This window comes from Orycteropus afer, unplaced genomic scaffold, assembly GCF_000298275.1.
Source record: "Orycteropus afer afer isolate SDZICR_OR568_19922 unplaced genomic scaffold, OryAfe1.0 scaffold00083, whole genome shotgun sequence".
NCBI classification, from domain to species: Eukaryota; Metazoa; Chordata; class Mammalia; order Tubulidentata; family Orycteropodidae; genus Orycteropus; species Orycteropus afer.
Genome location: NW_006921670.1, coordinates 5577740 through 5597672, shown reverse-complemented (window position 1 = coordinate 5597672; position 19933 = coordinate 5577740). Strand labels below are relative to the sequence as shown.

Below are 19933 nucleotides of genomic sequence, written 5' to 3'. Positions count from 1 at the left end.
TTGGAAGCAAGAATGGCCAGACTTTGTGTCATCTGTTTTGGTCATGTTGTCAGAAGGGACCATTTCCTGGAGAACGATACCATGCTTGGTAAAGTAGAGGGTCAGCGAAAAAGGGGAAGACCTCAACAAGATGGATTGACACAGTTGCTCAACAATGGGCTTAAGTATAGCAAGGATGGCGTAGGACCAGACAGTGTTTTGTTGTGTTGTGCATGGGGTTGTTATGAGTCAGAGCCAACTTGACGGCACCTAACTACATAACAACAGGTTGACTAAGGTGTGGAACAACTGGAACTTTCATATACTACCGATGAAAGTGTAAATTGGTTAAAGAACTCTGGAAAACTGATGTCTATTTCAATTCAGTGTACGCATACCCTGCGTCCAGAAATTTCATGTCATATGCCTCAGAGTCTGCACCAAGTAGAGCATAGAACGAACACTTCCTAGTTTGTTTCCTTATTATTTGTATATAATTGATGGTGTTGCAGTAGTGTTGGGACAGAAGGGTTTGCAAGGTTGGGAGGATCAGAGGAATGGATGAGAAAGGGAGAGTCTTGACATGGGGACTTGTGACTAAACAGAAAGAATCCTTGCAGTACCTAGGGGAAGTGTAAACATTTTGGATTACTGTACTATGTTATTTCATAAACTGCCTATGTGGAATTTACTGAGCTTAGGTGGTGCTAGGGTTTGCGTTGGCTGCTAACCAAAAGGTTGGTGCTTGAAATCCATGCAGTGACACTGGATGAAAGGCCTAGCAATCTACTTCTGAAAAAGTACCCATTGAAAACTCTATACCATTCTCTGACACAAATGGGGATGCCGTCAGTTGGAATAGACTCAATAGCAACTGGTTTGGGTTTTTTATTGTTGTTGTTGATCGCTATATGTCACATTTAAATTTTCGAATTATGTATTTAGTGATTTTTAAACCCATGACTAACAAATGATTTTGTCATTTTCTCAGCCTCTTTCCCTTTTCCTGTAGGAATGGGCATAGAGAAAGTACATAATTGTTTGTTGGGCTCATTGTGGCAGGGAAAAGGATTTGGTTTCCCTTAACCAGTATGCTAAAAATAGATAAATTTTGAAGTTGAAAAAGAACTTAACCATAATGTGAAAGCATTCAGATTAATTGAGAATTTACTCTTAAGGTTTTGAAAAGGTAGCCATTTGAATGTTTGACTCTCTGTTTTTTCTTTTTTAGGCATAAACATGGTGCTTGACTTAGTTCCTTGTAGTTTTCTAAACAAATTTCTTTTTTCTCATCTTCTCAAGCATGGGTGGTAAAATACCACCTGCTACTCATAAAGCTAAATCAGAAGAAAATACCAAGGTATGCTATAAATTTCATTTGTGTGTTTAGTGATCAACTACTATAAGGTTTTTTAGGGATATGTTTTAACATATCCTATCACATTACCACTCATTTTCCCCAAGTCTGCTTGGAAATAAGATCTTTGTAAAATTTCTGTTGTGATACCCAATCTCAGAAACACGATTTTAAACTGAGAATTTGGGGTTGAATGTTTACTGCCTGTTAGAATAAATGTCGTGTATATGTTACATTCTAGTTTTAAAATGGTAAGTTCTGTGATGGTGTGTGTCTGTAGTCATCATCATTGTACCTTTAGCACCTAGCAGCACAGTGTCTTATTCATTGTAGTTACTATGTTAATGTTTGCTAAGTAAATGAATAACCTAAATTAAAAAAAAATAATAATAAACAGTTTGAGTTAGTACACTGTGTTGTTATTTCATCAGCTTAGTACACTGTGTTGTTATTTCATCAGCTGCCTTTTTAACTGAGCTAGGTGGTGCATATGGTATGCATTTGGCAGCTACCACAGTTTTTTCTGCCCTATCACCTGAGGGATATTTCAGAGCACATTTTTCCAAAAAAAAACCCACTGCCATAGAGTCAATTCTGACTCATAGGTGACCCCCATTGGGTTTCCAAAGCTGTAAATCTTTATGGAGGCAGACTCTCTCACCTTTCTTCTGTGGAATGGCTGATGGGTTCAAACTACTGACCTTTTGGTTATTAGCCAAATGCTCCACTGCACCACCAGAGCTCCTTATGTTTACCAAAGGAGTGGAGTATGTAAGATCAGGAAAAGGTTGCCAGTAGCTGAAGTTTAGGGATGAGGGGGAAATGTACTTTTCAGAATGCACCCTAAAAAATTCTTAGTTCTCCCAATTATCTACCTCCCATCTTTAAATCGTTTTCCCCAAGTTTTCAGTTAGCTGTCTTACACTGATAAGGAGTTACTGTTTTGCTCTTTAGAACACTAAATATGGTGCATTTATTGGAGATGGAAGTATAAGTTGTAGCTGAACAACTGAAATGACAAAAATTGAAATTAAAAATTAAACAAAAGTGCAGCAAGTTGTTTTTCTCTTAGACAAGTCGTTTATCAGAGTCTGGTAGTTTCTGAGACCTAGATAGGATTTTATACAGTGTGATAAATTTGTATGAAGACAAAATTGTGTTTAACCTCTATCTGTGCTAAAAAAAAAAATTTTTTTTTAAATTGTGATTTGGGTGAAAATTTACAGAGCAAATTGACTTTACATATCTCTGCTAAATTTTTTTGTAATGACAGTTTTATTTAGAATTATGATTGGTGTTATTCTAGCACTTTAGAGATTCAGAAATTATTTAATAAGGTGGGACTTTGATTCTGATTTTTAAGCAACAAAGGGGGAAGCAACCTAAGTAACTGGTTAAATACCTTAGGATAGTCTAATCCAGTTAAAGGAGTATATGAAGGTGGGATGATAGTGGTATGTGTATTTGTCAAGACAGAGATGTGTTGAGTGGAAAAGGCAAAGTATGGAGTTGTCTTATATACATACGGAGAATATTTAGAATGAGATGCACAAGAAACCACACTGCTTGCTTATAGGATGGAAAGACAATGTGCTTTCCATGTATACTTTTAAATTTTTTAATTTTCATCATTTGTATATTACAGTTCTACAGTCCCTCATTTGCAGTTCAAAACTCAGAAAACTTTAAAGTGTAAAGATTTTTTGTAAACATGTTTGGCAGCAAAATACAACCTGAACTGAGATGAGGCTACTTACAGTCTTTATTTCTCTCACGAATTATGAATGCTCAAAATTTATTTTGTAGAAATGTCCATGTGTTTCGATTATGGAGGGTTGTAGGCTGCAGTGCCTGTTGAAGATGTTATGTAATAGATCCGCTATATCAGCTTTCTAAAACCCAACTTTCTTGAATTCCAGAGACATAGTTTGAAAGATTTGGATAAGGAATTGGACCTATACTTAAATTTGAAAAAAGAAAGAAAAATGAAGTTCACCAAAAAGAGAGCATTAAGTGAAATACACCGTCTGTGAATAGTTCATACGGAAACCTATATTAGTATATGTAGTAAGCATTGTTTGCTTTCCCTCTGCTAGGAGGAAAAAACAGACAGTAAGAAGCCGGAGGAAAACATAAAGACAGATGAACCATCAAGTGAGGAAAGTGACCTAGGTGAGGAGACATGGTAATGTGTGTCTTTGATAGTCTTTCTGTGTTGGTTTTTCACTAAGTTGGCTACATCATTACTAATAAAATGTCTGTGAGCCACATATGAAACTCAGATTTTCTAGTAGCCTCATGAAAAAATTTAAGAGACAAGTGAAATAAGTTTCAATATTTTACTTAACCGGTATACCTAAATTTTATCATTTTAACATGTTACCAATCTCAAAATGACGAAATATTTTTCTTTCATACTAGATCTTTGAAATCAGAATGTGTTTTAGACATATAAGACCATCTGTCATCAGGGGGACTGACTCAGTGGCAGCCCCTCATGTGTCAGAATAGAAATTTGCTCCATAGGATTTTCAGTGGCTGATTTTCTGAAAGTTGATTGTCAGGCCTTTCTTCTAAGGTGCTTCTGGATGAATTCAAACCTTCAGCCTTTTGGTTAGCAGCTGTATTATGAAAAGTTTCTGTTTCAACAAGTCCTTGAACTTGTTTACAAGTAAACTACCTTTCCTTGGAGCTTCAAGTTGAGGTCATCATGTACAGTGTGATATTGATGAGAACAGTTTTTCAAATTTCAAATTACTTGATCTTTGAAATTATTAGAAAGGTTTTGCATTCATTCTGTGGACAGTTGTTGGGGACTTAATTGAAGATCTTTCACTTTTTGTAAAATCTTTCTTAGTTTTCTTGTAATTTTCTAACAGTTTCACCAGTTACAACTTTTTTTGTTACCACCTCTCCATCTAAATTTTTTTTTTTAAATGTGTGCGCAGAATGAGGTATTCCATAGGTAAAGTTCCAAACTCAGTGCCTGTTAAAAATTGTTCAGTATTTTTGTTGGATATTTAATTTTATGTGGATAATTTTAGCTTTGATTCTTTTTTGACTGCTAAGAATGTACTTACTTAATTCACTATGAATTTGCTTAAGATGTGTCTTTACTGTTTACTTATTTAAAAAGTTATTTTACATAATAGTGTTTTTTTGTCCGGCTTGCCTATAGCAAATTCCCATTGGTATTCATCTTGAAATTCTCAGCTAGGTGTTTGTAGTGTCTTCCTTTACTGTTTTGTTTTTAATTCTAGTTTTGGAACTTGATTTTGCATGAGTAATTCGTTTTCTGTTTTACATGTAAAATTTTTTTCTATACTATTTTAAACAAGCAATTAAAATTAATATTTTACTGTGATTTACATCTAAGTATCACATTTTTGCTATCTACATAAAATATTTCTTAAGGTTACATTGATATATATATATAAAAATACTTGAGCTGAATCAATTCAGTGACTGATTAAATTGGTAATATGTTCATGCCAACATTCACACTACAATATAATGGTAACTATCTTACATGATGAAACAATTAAAGTGAAATTTAGTTGTTCCAAAAAAAAAAATTGTATTTAATGGAAAAATAGTTTACAATTTGTCGTCAATATTTAAATTTCAGTTTATTAAAACCGCAAATTCACTGCATCAGTTTCACTAAGCCACATTTGAAATGCTTAATGGCCTCATGTGACTAGTGGCTACTTTGATGCACAACACAACACTTAATGTCATTTTCTTAACTTTGGCAGAAATTGACAATGAAGGTGTGATTGAAGCAGACACTGATGCCCCTCAAGAAATGGGAGATGAAAATTTAGAGGTAAGTTTAATGACATAGTTATAAGAAACATGAAAGTCAAACCTTTTGCAATAATTTTATGATACGATTGTTCTAGGAAAAGTACCTACATTTAATTTAAATTTTTCTCTTAACTTCAGGTATATAGGAAAAAAAATTAGTGAAAATTCTCCTGGTATTTTAACCACACTTTCTGACAGTCTCTGAAATCCTTGTTGTTTTCCATTTTACCATATTTTTCAGTGTGCATCTGGTTTCACTACTTTTTAGACTACAGAGTAGGGTTCACCTAAAGTATATAGCTACAGGTAGAACTGTCTGTTAATAGGATATGTACTGCCAACTTGTTTTCCAAAATGGTTTGTCACAGTGTGGAAAATATTTCCATTAAGATGGCAAAATTGGTTCTTTGCCAGGGAGAGGTTGAGAAAACCTTAGATACTGCGATTGTTAGTGGTCCTGCAAAGGATCATAGTGCATTAACATATATGTGGTATTAAAATTTGAGGTGGGTGGAAATACGGGAAGATGTATCTAGAAAAAAGAGGCCTTAGGGGTATTGATAACTGAAGGAAAAAGGATGAGAAATACTGTAGCATTTTAAAAGTTATGGTCCTTATTCTCACCAACACTTGCTAACTGTTAGGTTTCATTTTCGCCAGTGTTAATAAGAAAAATGGTAGATTCTTGTGGTTTTTAATTTCATTTTCTTTAATAAGGTTGAATATTTTAATGTTCATTGGTCATTCACAGTTTTTGTGAACTCCTTTTCTCAATTTTTCTGTTTTTCTATTGTTTTTTCTTACTACTTTATAAATAGTTCATTTTATGTCCTAAATACTAATAATTTGTTGTCTACATGTGCCCAACCTACTTTCCATTAGTTTGTGGCTTATATTCATGTTGTCTTATGAACAGATTGTTCTAATACCATAAAATTGATCCATTCATACTTTATGCGTGCTGCCTTAAGTTTGTTGTTAGGCACTATCAGGTCGATTTTGACTCAGAGAGACCCCATGTGACAGAGTAAAAAGACCCCATAGGATTTTCTAGGCTACAATTTTTACAGAAGCAGATCCACCAGGTCTTTCTCCCATAGATCCCTTAGTGGGTGGATTCTCAAACCATCATCCTTTTGGTTAGCAGCCAAGTCCTTAACTGTTGCTCAAACAGGCTCCTTGACCTTAAGGTTATAATTGTTACAAAAAATTGTCTTTTGCTGAAGAAAAAGGGGTTTTTTTCCCTAAATTTTATTATTTTGTTGTTGAGAATATACACAGCAGAACATACACCAATTCACCGTCTCTACATATACAATTTAGTGACATTGATGACATTCTTCCAGTTGTGCAACCATTCTAGGTCTACTTTTCTGAGTTACTCCTTATAAACATAAGCTTAACTGTCCCTTAAGGTTCCTATCTAATCTTTCGAGTTACTGTTGTTAGTTAGATCCCATGTTGATAGTTTCTAAAAGAGCACAGTATTCAAGGAAGACTTTTTTTTTTTTTTTTTTTTTTTTTGGTAGCCTAAGCTAAATTGTTGTTTGGTTTTAATATCTCTTCAGGGGATATTTTTTGTTTAAATTTTAAAGATTATCTCAAGACAGTAGTTTTCAGGGGTTCCTCCAGTTTCTATGGCTCCAGAAAGTCTGGCGTCCATGAGACTTTGAAATTCTCTTCTTCATTTTCAACCCTTTGATCAGGATTCATCTGTAGAATCTTTGATCAAAATGTTCAGTAATGGTAGTCAGGCTTCATCTAGTTGTTTTGGCCTCATGGTATTTTGGTTACCTCTCTGCTGCTCTAACAAGATACCCCAAATGGGATGGCTTTAACAAACAAGTTTATTCTCTTACAGTTTTGGAAGCTAGAAGGCCAAGTTCAAAGTGCCTTTAGGGGCTGGGTGAAAGGCCCTCAGCCTTGGGTTTCAGCTCTGCCTCTTGCTCCCAGCCCACTGAAGCTGGAGGCATCTCTTCACTGAGGCAGCTGTTGGCTGCTGAGGCTGACAAACTTAAGGTCAACAAGTTAAATGCGCAATCCCAGTGTTACCAAACCACACAGCAGGCCATTGATTCAAGTCCATTGAAAGTCCCAAGGTTGGTAGAGCATGACGGCCTGCTGAATGAAGACTAAGCTACATGCAGGGTTCAGGCATGCCAAAAAAAACTAGAGACCGTTCCCAAATCTCCTCCTCATATATGGGAAACAGACCACATCCCTAAAGTACCTACTCAGTTGCTTGTGGCAGATTATACCATGGAGTTAACTGCCAGTCTCATCATGGGGATGAGCTGCCTGGCCACCTGGCCACCCAAAACCAGGCCCAGCCAAGTTGACATATAACCTTAACTACCACATATGGCAAAGGAGGCCTTTGTTGTGGGGGCAATTAGCCACACATTCTGTATTCTTCTCTATTACTGGCTCACCTTCCTCTCTTGCTCCAGGTGAATTGTTATGCCTTGGATGGCACTTGGCAAGCTTTGAACCCCCAGCACTATGCAGTGAACTAGACGGTGGATCAGAAACACTAAACATGTTATTAGGACAATTAACTCTGGGGTGTCCTGTGAAACCATGACCCTAAAACCCCTAAACCAAGGAACTGAATCCTCTGGGGTGTTTCATTGTACATAAGCAGCCTCAACAGTGCTTTTTTTTTTTTTTTGGTGGTGGTTGTAAATATATCTATTCCACAGCTTGTGCCAATTCAACTTTTTATAGATGTACAACTTTGCCAACAATTCCATTAATCAGCTATGCATCCCTACTCTTAATCAATATGATTTTTCCGTCACTGTCACCCTCCCTTTACTCCTTCCATCCACCCCTAGAAACCATTCCCTCCCTTTTCTCCTTCCATCCACCCCTAGAAACCATTAATACACTTTGGTCTCTACGTTTTTGTTTTTAGGTGCCATCGAGTTGGTTCCGACTCGTAGTAACCCTGTGTATAACAAAGAAACATTGTCCAATCCTGCACTGTCTTTAACAGTCTTACTGTGTTTGAGCCCATTGTCGTAGCCACTATGTCCATCTTTTTGAGGGTCATCCTCATTTTTGCTGACCCTCTACTTTACCAAGTATGATGTCCTTCTGCAGGAACAGATCCCTCCTGATAACTGATCCAAAGTATGTGAGAGAAAATCTTGCCATCCTTACCTCTAAAGAGCATTCTGGCTGTCCTTCTTCCAGGACAGATTAGTTCATTCATCTGGCAGTCTGTGGTATATTCAATATTTTTTGCCAATTCCATTCTTCAAAGGCATCATTTCTTTGGTCTTCCTTATTCATTGTTTAGATTTTGCTGGTTTTAGTTTGCACATTTAGGTCCTTAATCCATTTTGAATTTAGTTTTCTGTGTGGTATGAGGCAAGGATCCTGTTTCCTTTTTCTCCATGCGAAAATCTAATTTTCCCAGTACTATTTTTTGGAGAGACTCTCCTTTCCCCACCAGATGGACTTAGCACTCTTGTCAAAAATAAGTTGACCATAGAGGTTTTGGTTTATTTCCGAACTCTAAATTCTGTTCCATTGGTCTCTATGTCTATTATTACACCAGTACCAGGCTGCTTTAGTTGTGTAGTATGTTTTAAAACTAGGATGTGTGAGTCAGACTACTTTATTCTTCTCTTTCAATGTTGTTTTTCTATTTCTATAAAGAAGGCTATTGAAATTTTGCTGAGGATTGCATTCAGTCTATAGATTGATTTGGTTAGTATTGACATCTTAACAATGTTAAGTTTTCTAATTCATGAACATGGAACATCTTTCCATTTATTTACATCTTTAATATGTTTTAGCGGTCTTTCATAGTTTTCCTTGGATAAGCCCTTCACATCCATGATGAGATTTATTCCTACATATTTTATTTTCTTAGATGCTATTGTGAAAAATGGGAGCTCTGGTGGCATGATGCCTAAGGCATTTGACTGCTAAGCAGAAGGCTGGCAATTCAAACCCACCAGCCACTCCTCAGAAGGAAGATGAGGAGCAATCTACTTCCGTAGAGATATCGCCTTGGAAACCCAAGGAGGGATTACTATGAGTTAGAATTGACTTGACAGTTTGTTGTTGTTTTTGTTATGTGCCGTCGAGTCGGCCCGGACTCATAGCGACCCCTCCTTGGGTTTCCAAGGCAGTATCACTACAGAAGTAGGATTGCCCAACCTTCCTTCTGAGGAGTGGCTGGTGGGTTTGAACCGCCAGCCTTCTGGTTAGCAGTCAAGTGCCTTAGGCACTATGCTACTGGAGCTCTTTGACTTGATAGCAGTGAGGTGACTTTTTTAAAAAATCAATTATTATTATTATTCTAAAATGGAATTATTTCCCTAATTTTCTTTTCAGAATTCTCATTGCTGGTGTGTAGAAACCCAACTGATTTTTGTATTGCTGACTTTGTCACCTGAAATTTTGCTACATTCCTAATTTAGCTTTAGAAGTGTTTTTGTGGACTCTGGGATTTTCTGTATATAGGATCATATCATCTGCAAATACAATTTCGTTCTTTTCTAATGTGAATACCTCATTTCTTTTTCTTGTTTTATTGCTGTGGCTAGAATTTCTAATACAGTATTGAATAGAAGTAGCGAGAGCAAGCACAGCACCCTTGACTTGTTCCTGATTACAAGGTCTTCCCTCTATTAAGTATAATGCTCACTATTGGGTTTTCATCATTTATATGTCCTGAATCATATTGAGGATTACCAGTCATATTGAAGATCTCATCAGTCGTCTTTAGGGTTTTCATCAAGAAAGGGTGTTGGATTTTATCAATTGCTTTTTCTGCATCTATTGAGATGGTTCTTTTCCCTTGTTCTAGTGATGTGGTGTTAGCACTTTGATTTTCTAATGTTGAACTATCCGTGTATTCCTGGAATAAATCCCATTTGGTCATGGTGTATGAGTTTTAATATGCTCTTGGATTCTGTTCAGTAGTATTTTGTGAGAATTTTTGCATCTATATTCGTAATAAGTACTGGCCTGCAGTTTTCTTGTGATAGCTTTATCTGTTTTGGGTGTCAAGGTTATGTTTACTGCATAGAATGAGGAAGGAAGTATTCCTTCCTCCGCTTCTGGAAGAATTTAAACATTGGTGTCACTTCTCTAAATGTGTGGTAGAATTCCCCAATGAAGCCATCTAGTGTAGAACTTTTTTTTCCTTGGGAGAGAATTGATCACTCATTGGATCCTTTCACTTGTAATGGGTCTGTTGAGTCTGTTATTTCCTGTTGAGTCAGTTTGGGTAGGTTGTGTGCTTCAAAGAATTTGTCCATTTCCTTTAGATTATTCAGTCTGTTGCCATACAATTATGATAATACTCTCATAATTTTCTTTATTTCTGTCGGATCAGTTGTAATGTTTCCTCTTCATTTTTGGTTATATTTGAGAATTTAGTTTTCCTCTGATCTTTGTTATTTCCTTTATTCTGGTAGGTTTCAGTCGTGGTTGCTCTTTTCTTGCTAATTCTTAGAGTTAATGAGTTATGCTGTTATTTATTTATTTTTCCCCCTGAACCTTAAATGCAGAGTTTCTAAGCATTGCATCTGCTTTTCTTTTTCTTTTTCTTTTTAAATTGTGATTTGGGTGAAAGTTTACAGAGAAAATTCACTTTCCATACAGCAGTTCACATACACTTTGTCTCATGACACTGACTACAATTTACCACTGTGCAACAGCTTCCCTCCCACTTCCTTGCCATTGTTTTCCTCTTCCATGTGTCTTTCCCTCCATGCACTCCTGCCCGCTAAGCTGTCTCCCTATGCATACATAGCCCTTCTATTCTCCCATGATTGTTCTGTCCAAGGACTGTATCTACATAGTGTATATGTTCACCTCATATGACTGTTTTTTGTTTGGGTGGAAGACACAGGAGTGGGTTTAGTTCTAGACCTGAAGGGCAGCTAGGGGCCATAGTCTCAGTGGTTCCAGGCTCTATCAGACCAGCAAACCTGGTCTCCTCCTTTTATTTTCCCCCTCAAATGATTTTGAGTTTTGTTATTCTCCTGCTCTATCCAGGATCTCCTACATAGATCCTCCTCCGAGTGGTTGACAGTGGTAGCCGGGCAGTATCTAGTTCTTCTGGTCTCATAGTCCTGTAGGCTGAGGATCGCATGGTGTACCAGTTGCTTGGACTAATTGTTTCCATGTGTCTTTAGTTTTCTTCATTCTTCTTTGCTCTGGAGGAAGAAAGACCCATAATTGCATCTAGATGGCTGTTTGCAAGCTTCTAAGATCCCAGTCGGGAGCTCTGGTAGCATAGTGGCTAAGACACTTGCTGCTAACCAGACGGCTGGCGGTTCAAACCCACCAGCTGCTCCTCGGAAGGAAGGTTGGGCAATCCTACTTCCGTAGTGATACTGCCTCAGAAACCCAAGGAGGGGTCGCTATGAGTCGGGTTTGACTAGACGGCACATAACAACAACAACAACAAGATCCTAGTCGCTACTCGCCAGAGTAGGAGGTGGAACAGTGTTTTGTGTAGTATGTTATGCCAGTTGAGCTTGATGTTCCCTGCAACTCTGGTCTTGAGCCCGCAGGTCCAACTACCCGCTCCTATGGCCAAGAAGTGACTATAATCTTGTCCTTTTATCAGCTCTGCTGTATACCTGGGAATTTTTACAGAGCATAGTGATACACATGTAGAAATATTGTGTGTGTTAAGCTGTTAATTTGAGATCTTTTTTTATATATGTATTTTGCTATATTATAGTTTTCCTTTAACTAGTGTCTTCACTACATCCTATAAGTTTTGATATGTTGTGCTTTCATTTGTCTCTAAGAAATTTGTGATTTCTTCCTTGACCCATCAGTAGCATAATAGTAAATTCCATGTTTGTGTATTTTCTAGGTTTTTTTCTGATACTGAGTCCTAGCTTTACTCTCTTGGGGTCAGAGAAAATACTTTAGTTGATTTTAGTCTTTTAAAATTTAACAATACTTGTTTTGTGACCTAAAATAGTGTCTATCGTGGAGAACAAACCATGTGCACTGGAGTAAAATGCATATTGTGCTATTCTTGATTGCAGTGAAAATGGTATATTGACGTTGCCAACTGTTGTTGCGTTAGGTGCCATCGAGTCAGCTCTGACTCATAGCAACCATATATATGACAGAACAAAACATTGCCTGGTACTGCACCATCCTCACAATAATATTTGCTGTGCTTAAGCCTGTCGTTGGAACCATCTCGTTGAGGGTCTCCCCCTTACTAGCTTACCCTCTACTTTACCAAGCATGATATCCTTCTCCAGGGAATGGTTCCTTCTGATAACATGACCAAGTAGGTGAGGTGAAGTCTGGCCATTCTCACATATAAGGAGCATTCTGGCGGTGCTTCCTCCAGGACAGATTTGTTCATTCTTCTGGCAGTCCCTGGTGTTTTCAGTATTGTTTGCCAACACCATAATTCAAAGGCATAACTGTTATTGTAGTGCTTCTGAAAATTTTACAGTTTTACCTTTAATCTGTCTGCCAGAACCACCAGTATTTGAGCATTCCTTTCCCTACCAATCTACAATGCCAAATATACCACATCCATATATATATATGTGGGTCTGTTTTGAAGCTTTTTTTTCTATTTGTCTGATCTTTTTGCCTGCACTAATGTTGTCTTACATAGCTTTATGCTAAGACTTGCTAGCTGGTAGATGAAAGACCACCCCAAACACTTCAGGAGTATATTTTGGCTGTTGGGGTGAATTGCTTGATGTAGGCCTTCTAGCCATTGTCCTCCATTCTGTGTTGTATTGTAAATCCTATTATCCATTCCTGTTTGGGGTGGTGTGGTAGTTAAGGTCAGTGTCAACTTGGCTGGGCAGCTAGCTGGTAGTAGTTGTGCCTCATAATGACTGGCAGTCGGCTCTGGTGGGATTTGCCTTGAGCAACTGAGTAGCTGCTGATTGTTAAAGCCATCCACTTGGGTTATTTCTGTTGGAGCAATACAGGTAGGATGTATCTTGAGTCCTGCCTTTCTGGAGGGTATAACTAAATCACCACCCTTAGATTCCTTGAGGGGTATACCTAGGAATCTCCTGGGAAGGTTTACCCTCCTCTTGCTCCGGTTCTATTTTGGCTCATACTCATCTCACCCCTGGATTTGGGATGGCAGTCATCATCTGACCTGCTGATCAAGGTTCATCAAACCCCAGGAATTGGAAAGATCTTCCAAACCCAGTCACAGACCTGGGACTTGCCAGCCTCCACCACCACTACATGAGACGATCCTTTGGGTGTCTGTGAGTTTTGTGAGGCGTTACAGCAAAATATAGAACCCTAAGACGGGGGAAATTACTGGGAGGAGGAGGAGTTAATGTCTGAAATGATGGAGTGCCATGGTAGTTTGGACATTTGGGATATTGTTAACCTCTGCCTCATGGGGACTGGCCTTGTGCTGGTCTTTGTAAGAGAAATTGTTCAAGCAACTGTTCTGGTACTTTGTTCTTCCATAGAAATTTTGAAATTTTATTATCAAATTCCACCCTTCTGGGAGGGGGCATTTTATTTTTCCCCCATTGTAATTGCACTGAATCTAAACCAGTTTAGGGAAGATAAATCTCCTCACTATGGAGATTAACTATCAATGAATGTGCTCTCTATCTAATTTTTAGGTCCTTTCAATAACTTAAGGTTTCTCCATAATAGTCTAGTATGTTTTTGTTAAAAACAAAGTAGTTTTTGTCATTATTTTTAAAAAAAGATCTTTAAAAAATATATATTCTGTTTGTTGATGGTGCTCTTTTACTTTGATGTGTCTACGTTTACAATAATTTTTATTTTCCCTACTTGGAAGTCATCAAGTATCTTAAATTTGAGGATTGTTAACTTCCTATAGCTCTGGAATATTTTCAGCTGTTACATCTTTAACATGCTGCACCTTCCCCTTTCTTTCTCATTCTGGAGCTCTGGTTAGATATGGTTGACTTACTATAAAAGTCCACGTCTTGATCTCTGTGTGGAATTATGAATGCTTTCTATGTCTAGTCTGCTATTCTGTTGAAATTTGAATTTTTGATTTTCATTTTGGAAAGTGGTTTATTTCTTTTCAAACTACTTGTTTATTTGTAAGTCTTCTACTCACTCATTTTCAGAACTAGATTTTATTTCAAACATAATAAATTCTTTTTTGAATACTTGCTGGTCTTATTCTTATTTTTCATTAATCTTGCTCATTGAGGAATTTTGTTAATTTGTGGGTTGCAGTGTATGAGAGAGAGACAGAAAGATAGGGAGAAATTTTGACCATGAGTTTTTTTTGGCGCTTTATTTGTGGAAAAATTTTTGAAGCCTGGTTATGTTTTTCTCCAAAGAGGTATATATTTACTTCCATCAGGACTTTTGAGTTGGCACTACCAACTCGTGACCACTTTAAATTCTCTGCATGCTATTTTTTAAAAATTATACTGGAAATGTGAATTCCACATGAGAAGCTGGTGTGGTTATGAATTTTCAGAGGACTTTTTTTTCTCCTCTCTACTTGACTGTCCCTTTATGTGGGACAGGTTTATTTTTGGTTTACCATTATGCTTACACAGGTGTAGGTGTTTGGAGTTAGCATAAAATTGGAAGGTGTCTGAGTAGAGCATTTACCAACTGAATCTGTGTCTCCTGTGACTTCTACAACCCTCAAAAACAGAATAACGACATTACTAGGGTTTGACACTTACAAGCATAAAAGCTGCCTCCTTGAATTTCAGCCTTTATTTAAGTCTTTAATGTTTCTGTTTTCTTGCTAAGTCAAAGATGGATTTTTAAAGGTTTTCTTTTAAGTCCCGTTCAAGGTATCAGATGCACCATTTTATCATAATAGAATTCTCCTCTTTTTAATTGCTTTGGCTTTGTAGGATGTCTTACTATTTGGTAAAGTGTATCATCATCATCTTTTTTTTTTCTTCTAATTTTATCAACTTTTTTCAGGCATCACTATGAGTCCGAATTGACTCAGTGGTGGTTTGGTTTATTTTGGTAATGTTAAAGAAACTGCTGCTTGACTTTGCATTTTAGGTACGATATTTGTTCTAAGGCTTTGTTCTTACTGATCTTTGTACTATCAACATCTTGTATAGGTGCTCGTAGATGTTTGCAGGAACAAAGAAACAAGACGTTTCTCTTCTGAGGATGCAAGTCTAAAAAGAACTAGCTCAACTTCTTAGTGAGGAGATTGGTTTTTACTATGTATGTGTGGGTAGCTGGGCAGGAGATTTTAAGACTAGGGCAGAATAACCTTCTTTGATTGGGATGGAGGGGAAGGCAAAGGTTATGTCTAGAGTAGAGTATAGGGAGTGAGATTTGTTCAGTATAAAAGGCTAAACCTCATTATGTATAATTTCTTATTAATCAGTTACTGTAATTATTCTCTTTGGTCTCAGGAGAGTAGAGAAGAATGAATAAAAACAGAGATTGTGATGACCCCATCCTCAAGAAACTCAGTGTGCTTCCTTCTCTTTCCTTTCTCTTCTAAGTTGACCTTCAATTTCCCCCTAGATAACGGAAGAGATGATGGATCAGGCAAATGATAAGAAAGTGGCTGCCATTGATGCCCTGAATGAAGGTGAGCAAGTTTTTCTCTTTCTACATTTTTTTGGTAGTCTGGATCTCTACTGTAGTAACAATTAAATGGCAGAAAAGTGAAAGAGAACTTACATTTATTGATAATTATCATATTCTCCATCCACCCTTTCCTCATTGATAAAGAGGCTGAGATGCAGATAATGCTTACCTTGTCACACATCATGGACAGATTCTGATCTGTCTCATGCAGAGTCTCTGATTTCCTGACTATATCATGATTTCTACTCTTAAGAGAAGGCTTTAAAAAGTTGAAAGACTTTTAAAAAAAGTAGCATTAGGACAGTGACCCTTGAGTTTTTGCATAGTAACACCTTTGTTCATCTATTTAACACTCTTGTTCTAGTCCCTGCAAGCTAGATCTCTTTAAAAAATCCTATCAGGATGAGAGGACTGATACTACTAAGTATAACGTTGGTTGTTGCTGCTGTTGTGTGCTGTTGAGTCATTTGTGACTCAGAGCAACCTAGTGTGACCATAGAACTGCCCCATAGGGTTTCTTCAACAGTATTTACAGGAATAGATCTCCAGGACTTTCCCCAGGGTGCCTGGTGGTTCACATCACCTACTTGTCAGTTAGCCACTGAGCACCTAACCATTGTGCAACCAGGGCTCCTTAGTATAGCGTTTAGTTAGTTGTAGTTCATACAAACAAATACTTATAAATTTGAGTACTATCACTAATCAATAATACATTCAAACCCCTTCAGTAAAATTCTAGTTGTAGTCATACAGAACCTGTCTAACTTCAGAAGGGCTACTGACCAAGATCAGCCCAAGGCTGATTCTATGAGGTGGACGTCAGACATGTTTCTACTCTCTGACCTTTTACCAATTCTGACACCAGCTTCCCCTCCATTGGCATTCTCTATCTACATCAGTTAAAGTGGCCATACACAACTCGCAGACCATACTTAAGAGTTGAGTGGTTTATTAAGGAATAGGCTACAACTCGGAATCAGCAAGCACACAGGCAAAGTCTCCCTCCAGTGCAGTAAAGCTCTCGCAGCTCTCCAGTCATGCAAGTCTCCCTCGGGCTCCCTAGAGACAGGCTCTCCCTGGCCCCTCAGAACAGACTCCTTTTGGCCCTGCCATCTGTCATTGTCAGCTCTGACCCTGGGCCTCTTTCAGGCCTATTGCTGCTGACTCTGCCCCTGGGCCCCTTTCAAGCCTATTCCTGCTGGTTGTGCTGCTGGGCTTTTTCCAAGCCTTTTGCTGTCTTCAGTGTTACAGCCCTTGACTAGTGTTAAGCTATTTTAAGAGGTTACTTGCCTCTTCTCTCTGCTGCTTCCTCCTTTTTCCTGTTGCTTCTCTTCTTTCTGTATGCCTTTATCCGTACATACGTATAGTCATGTGCCATATAATGTCCATTTGGTGATGGCTGACCTCATACACATCCATTATCCCATAAGGTTTATAATGGAGTTCAGAAATCCCAGTCCAAGAACAGGACATAGCAAATGCGATAGCTTCTCTCACGCAACACGTGAATCTTATGTCTTGTATACAAAGTGATTGTGATGCCAGGTGTGCAATGGTACAGTACATATAGAACCTACAATCATATGTCTTGATGGTTTTAATAAACATCTGTGTTACTGGTTGTGTTACTGTGTTGTGTATGTATTGTACTATTACCTGAAAAGTATGCTGTATAAAAGTATATGCTTCAACTTACAGGTGGCAGCATCCAATCTCATGTATGTATCATGAGAGATGTATCATGCATCTTGAGTGTTGTAGAGTTATCTCTATTGAATTTATTTTTTATTTTTTTCAAAATACTACCATGAAGTGTCTTATGGTTCCCACGTGCAGCAGAGCCATTGCTCATGATGGCAGTAGCAGGAGGCAAAGCAGAAGCATCAATTTGGAAGTGAAACAAAAGATTATTAAACAACCCGAAGGTGGAAAATTAGTGAATAGTATTGCTCATGATCTTGGCATGTTGCATTTGACAATCATGACAATCCTCAAAAACAAAGAAAATTCTCCAAGTTGTTAAAGCAGGGGTGAACTACCCAATAAGCAAAGTAAGCACAGCTTATTTAGTCTGTAGTGACCAGTTTCATGTGGATTAAGCCCCTGCTTACCTTGCTTCTAGGTACTCTGTCCCTGTTAGGGTTTGTAAATTTGAAAAGAGGAAAGTGCTAGATGCTAGCCATACCTAGAAACAGAATCTGATGTGAAAAAAATGTGAAATGGTTTACTACAGATTAGTAAGTAAGCACAAGTAAGCCCATGCTAACCTTGGTTATTGGGTGTTCTGGTTACCTAATGCCACTCTTACAGGAAACATACCACAAATGGGATGGTCTTAACAAACAGGAGTTTATTCCTACAATTTGGAGGCTTTAAGTCCACATTCAAAGTGCCAGGCTCTAGGGGCTGGGTGAAAGCCCCTCAACCTTGGGGTCTAGCTAGCTCTACCTCCTGCTTCCGGCCCACTGGAGCTAGAGGCGTTTTCTTCACTCAGACAGCTGTTGGCTGCTGAGGCTGAGAAGCCCCAAGGTTGACAAGTGAAAAGGCACACTCCCAATGTTACCAAACCACATAGCAGGTTGTTGGTCCCAAAGTCGGCAGAGCATAGCAGGCTGCTGAGCATTGACATGACTACATGCAGAGTCCAAGCGTGCCACAGGCTAGAGACCATTCCCAAAGCTGCTACTTATATAAAGGAAGCAGACCACATACCCAAAGCAGCTACTCAGCTGCTTGTGTTAGATCCCACCATGGAGTTGATTGCCAGTCTCATCATGGGGAATAACTACCACCAGCTGCCCAGCAACTTAACCAGACCCAGCCAAGTTGACACACAACCTTAACTGCCACATTGGGTAATCCGATAACTGTGTTGAGAGATCAGCTCCACTGAAAGCTGTAAATCTGATGAAGATGTGAGCGGGACCTGTATCAGGTACAGAGAAATTGCTAATGACGTGGATTGAGGACCAAGCAGAAAGCTTGTTAAAGATGCTTAAAGAAAAAGCAGGACTAGACTGCAAATCACATGATATCCTGTTTCACAGAATATATTACAGAAGTTAAGTAGCACATGACTATACATCAAAACATACACTTTTGTTTTCAAATTGATCAAGACTATTCTAAAAATACTAACACTAACTACCTTAGTTGGGATTAAACATAAATTTAGTAACACTGAACAAAAATGAATTGCAAGGTGATCTTCAGGATAAAACTAATGGAAGATTATTTGCAAATATTTCATAGAAAGAGTTGCAGCTGTAAAGCTCAGCTGTTAAGAAGTTCCTCAAAGCTTTGGACTGCAGAGCTCTTAGGAGGGAAGGAGGTACAAGCATTTTTCCTAACCAGAGCCAACCGGGACCTTTGCACAGCTAGTGTTTCTACTCTAAAGATATACTGGTTTAAATTTACTTCCTACTCACAGAAACTACTTTGCTATTTTGGAAAATTTTCTAATACATATTTATGGCAAGACACTCTTAGTACTAAACATTTGACGCTGGTTTTGGCTATGGGAGGTAGAGTTAGGAATCTTAACTGTGCTGTAATTCAAAATAGCTTCCCTTCTAATCCTCATGAACAGGTACCAGAGCCACTGTTAAAAATAGGAAGTTTCTAGGCCAAGGTTAGGGTTCATGTAAAGGCTTTCTAAAAAGGATCAGATGTAGAAAAAGGTAATCCCTACACAGAAAAGAGGTCTAAAACCAGAGCATTTAATACAGGTATTATGAAAGAAGCAAAGAGTTGAGGTCTTTCATTTGTATGTCGGTTTGTTTTAACAGTTTTGTTGAAGTATTCTGGAGTGGAGGAATAAGGGAAAGAGAGAAGGTAGCAAAAAAGACAAGTAGGCTGTGTATTGGGAGAATGGAGCAAAGGAACCTGAACAAATCAGGGTTGCCTATCACGAGCTACCACACAATTATTTTGGGATAAAAGGATTTGAAGTTCACATAAAAGGCAATATAGTGTAGTGGTAAAGGGACTGTGAAGCCATACTATGTGGATACACTCTTAGCTCTGCCACATACCAGGTACGTGGACTTAAACAGGTTTCTTATCTGCTTTGTTCCTTGATTTCCTTATCTGTAAAGTGGGATAATAATAGCATCTATCTCATATGGAAGAGGCCCTGGCGCTTGGCTGCTAACCAAAAGGTTGGTGGTTTGAACCCACGCAGCAGCTCCACAGGAGAAAGCTGACAGTCTACTCGTGTGAAGATTGCAGCCAAGA

At 38.1% G+C, this 19933-nt stretch overlaps 1 protein-coding gene across 1 annotated transcript in view; it reads left to right on the top strand.

Annotated features, from left to right (window-relative positions):
- ST13 (ST13 Hsp70 interacting protein) overlaps positions 1-19933 on the top strand; it is a 47395-nt gene that overhangs the window by 9650 nt on the left and 17812 nt on the right. Inside the window, exons 2-5 of the mRNA XM_007941698.2 lie at positions 1282-1339; positions 3433-3508; positions 5095-5165; positions 15632-15698. Coding sequence (XP_007939889.1) covers positions 1282-1339; positions 3433-3508; positions 5095-5165; positions 15632-15698 — 272 coding nt within the window. The remainder of the gene's footprint in view (positions 1-1281; positions 1340-3432; positions 3509-5094; positions 5166-15631; positions 15699-19933) is intronic.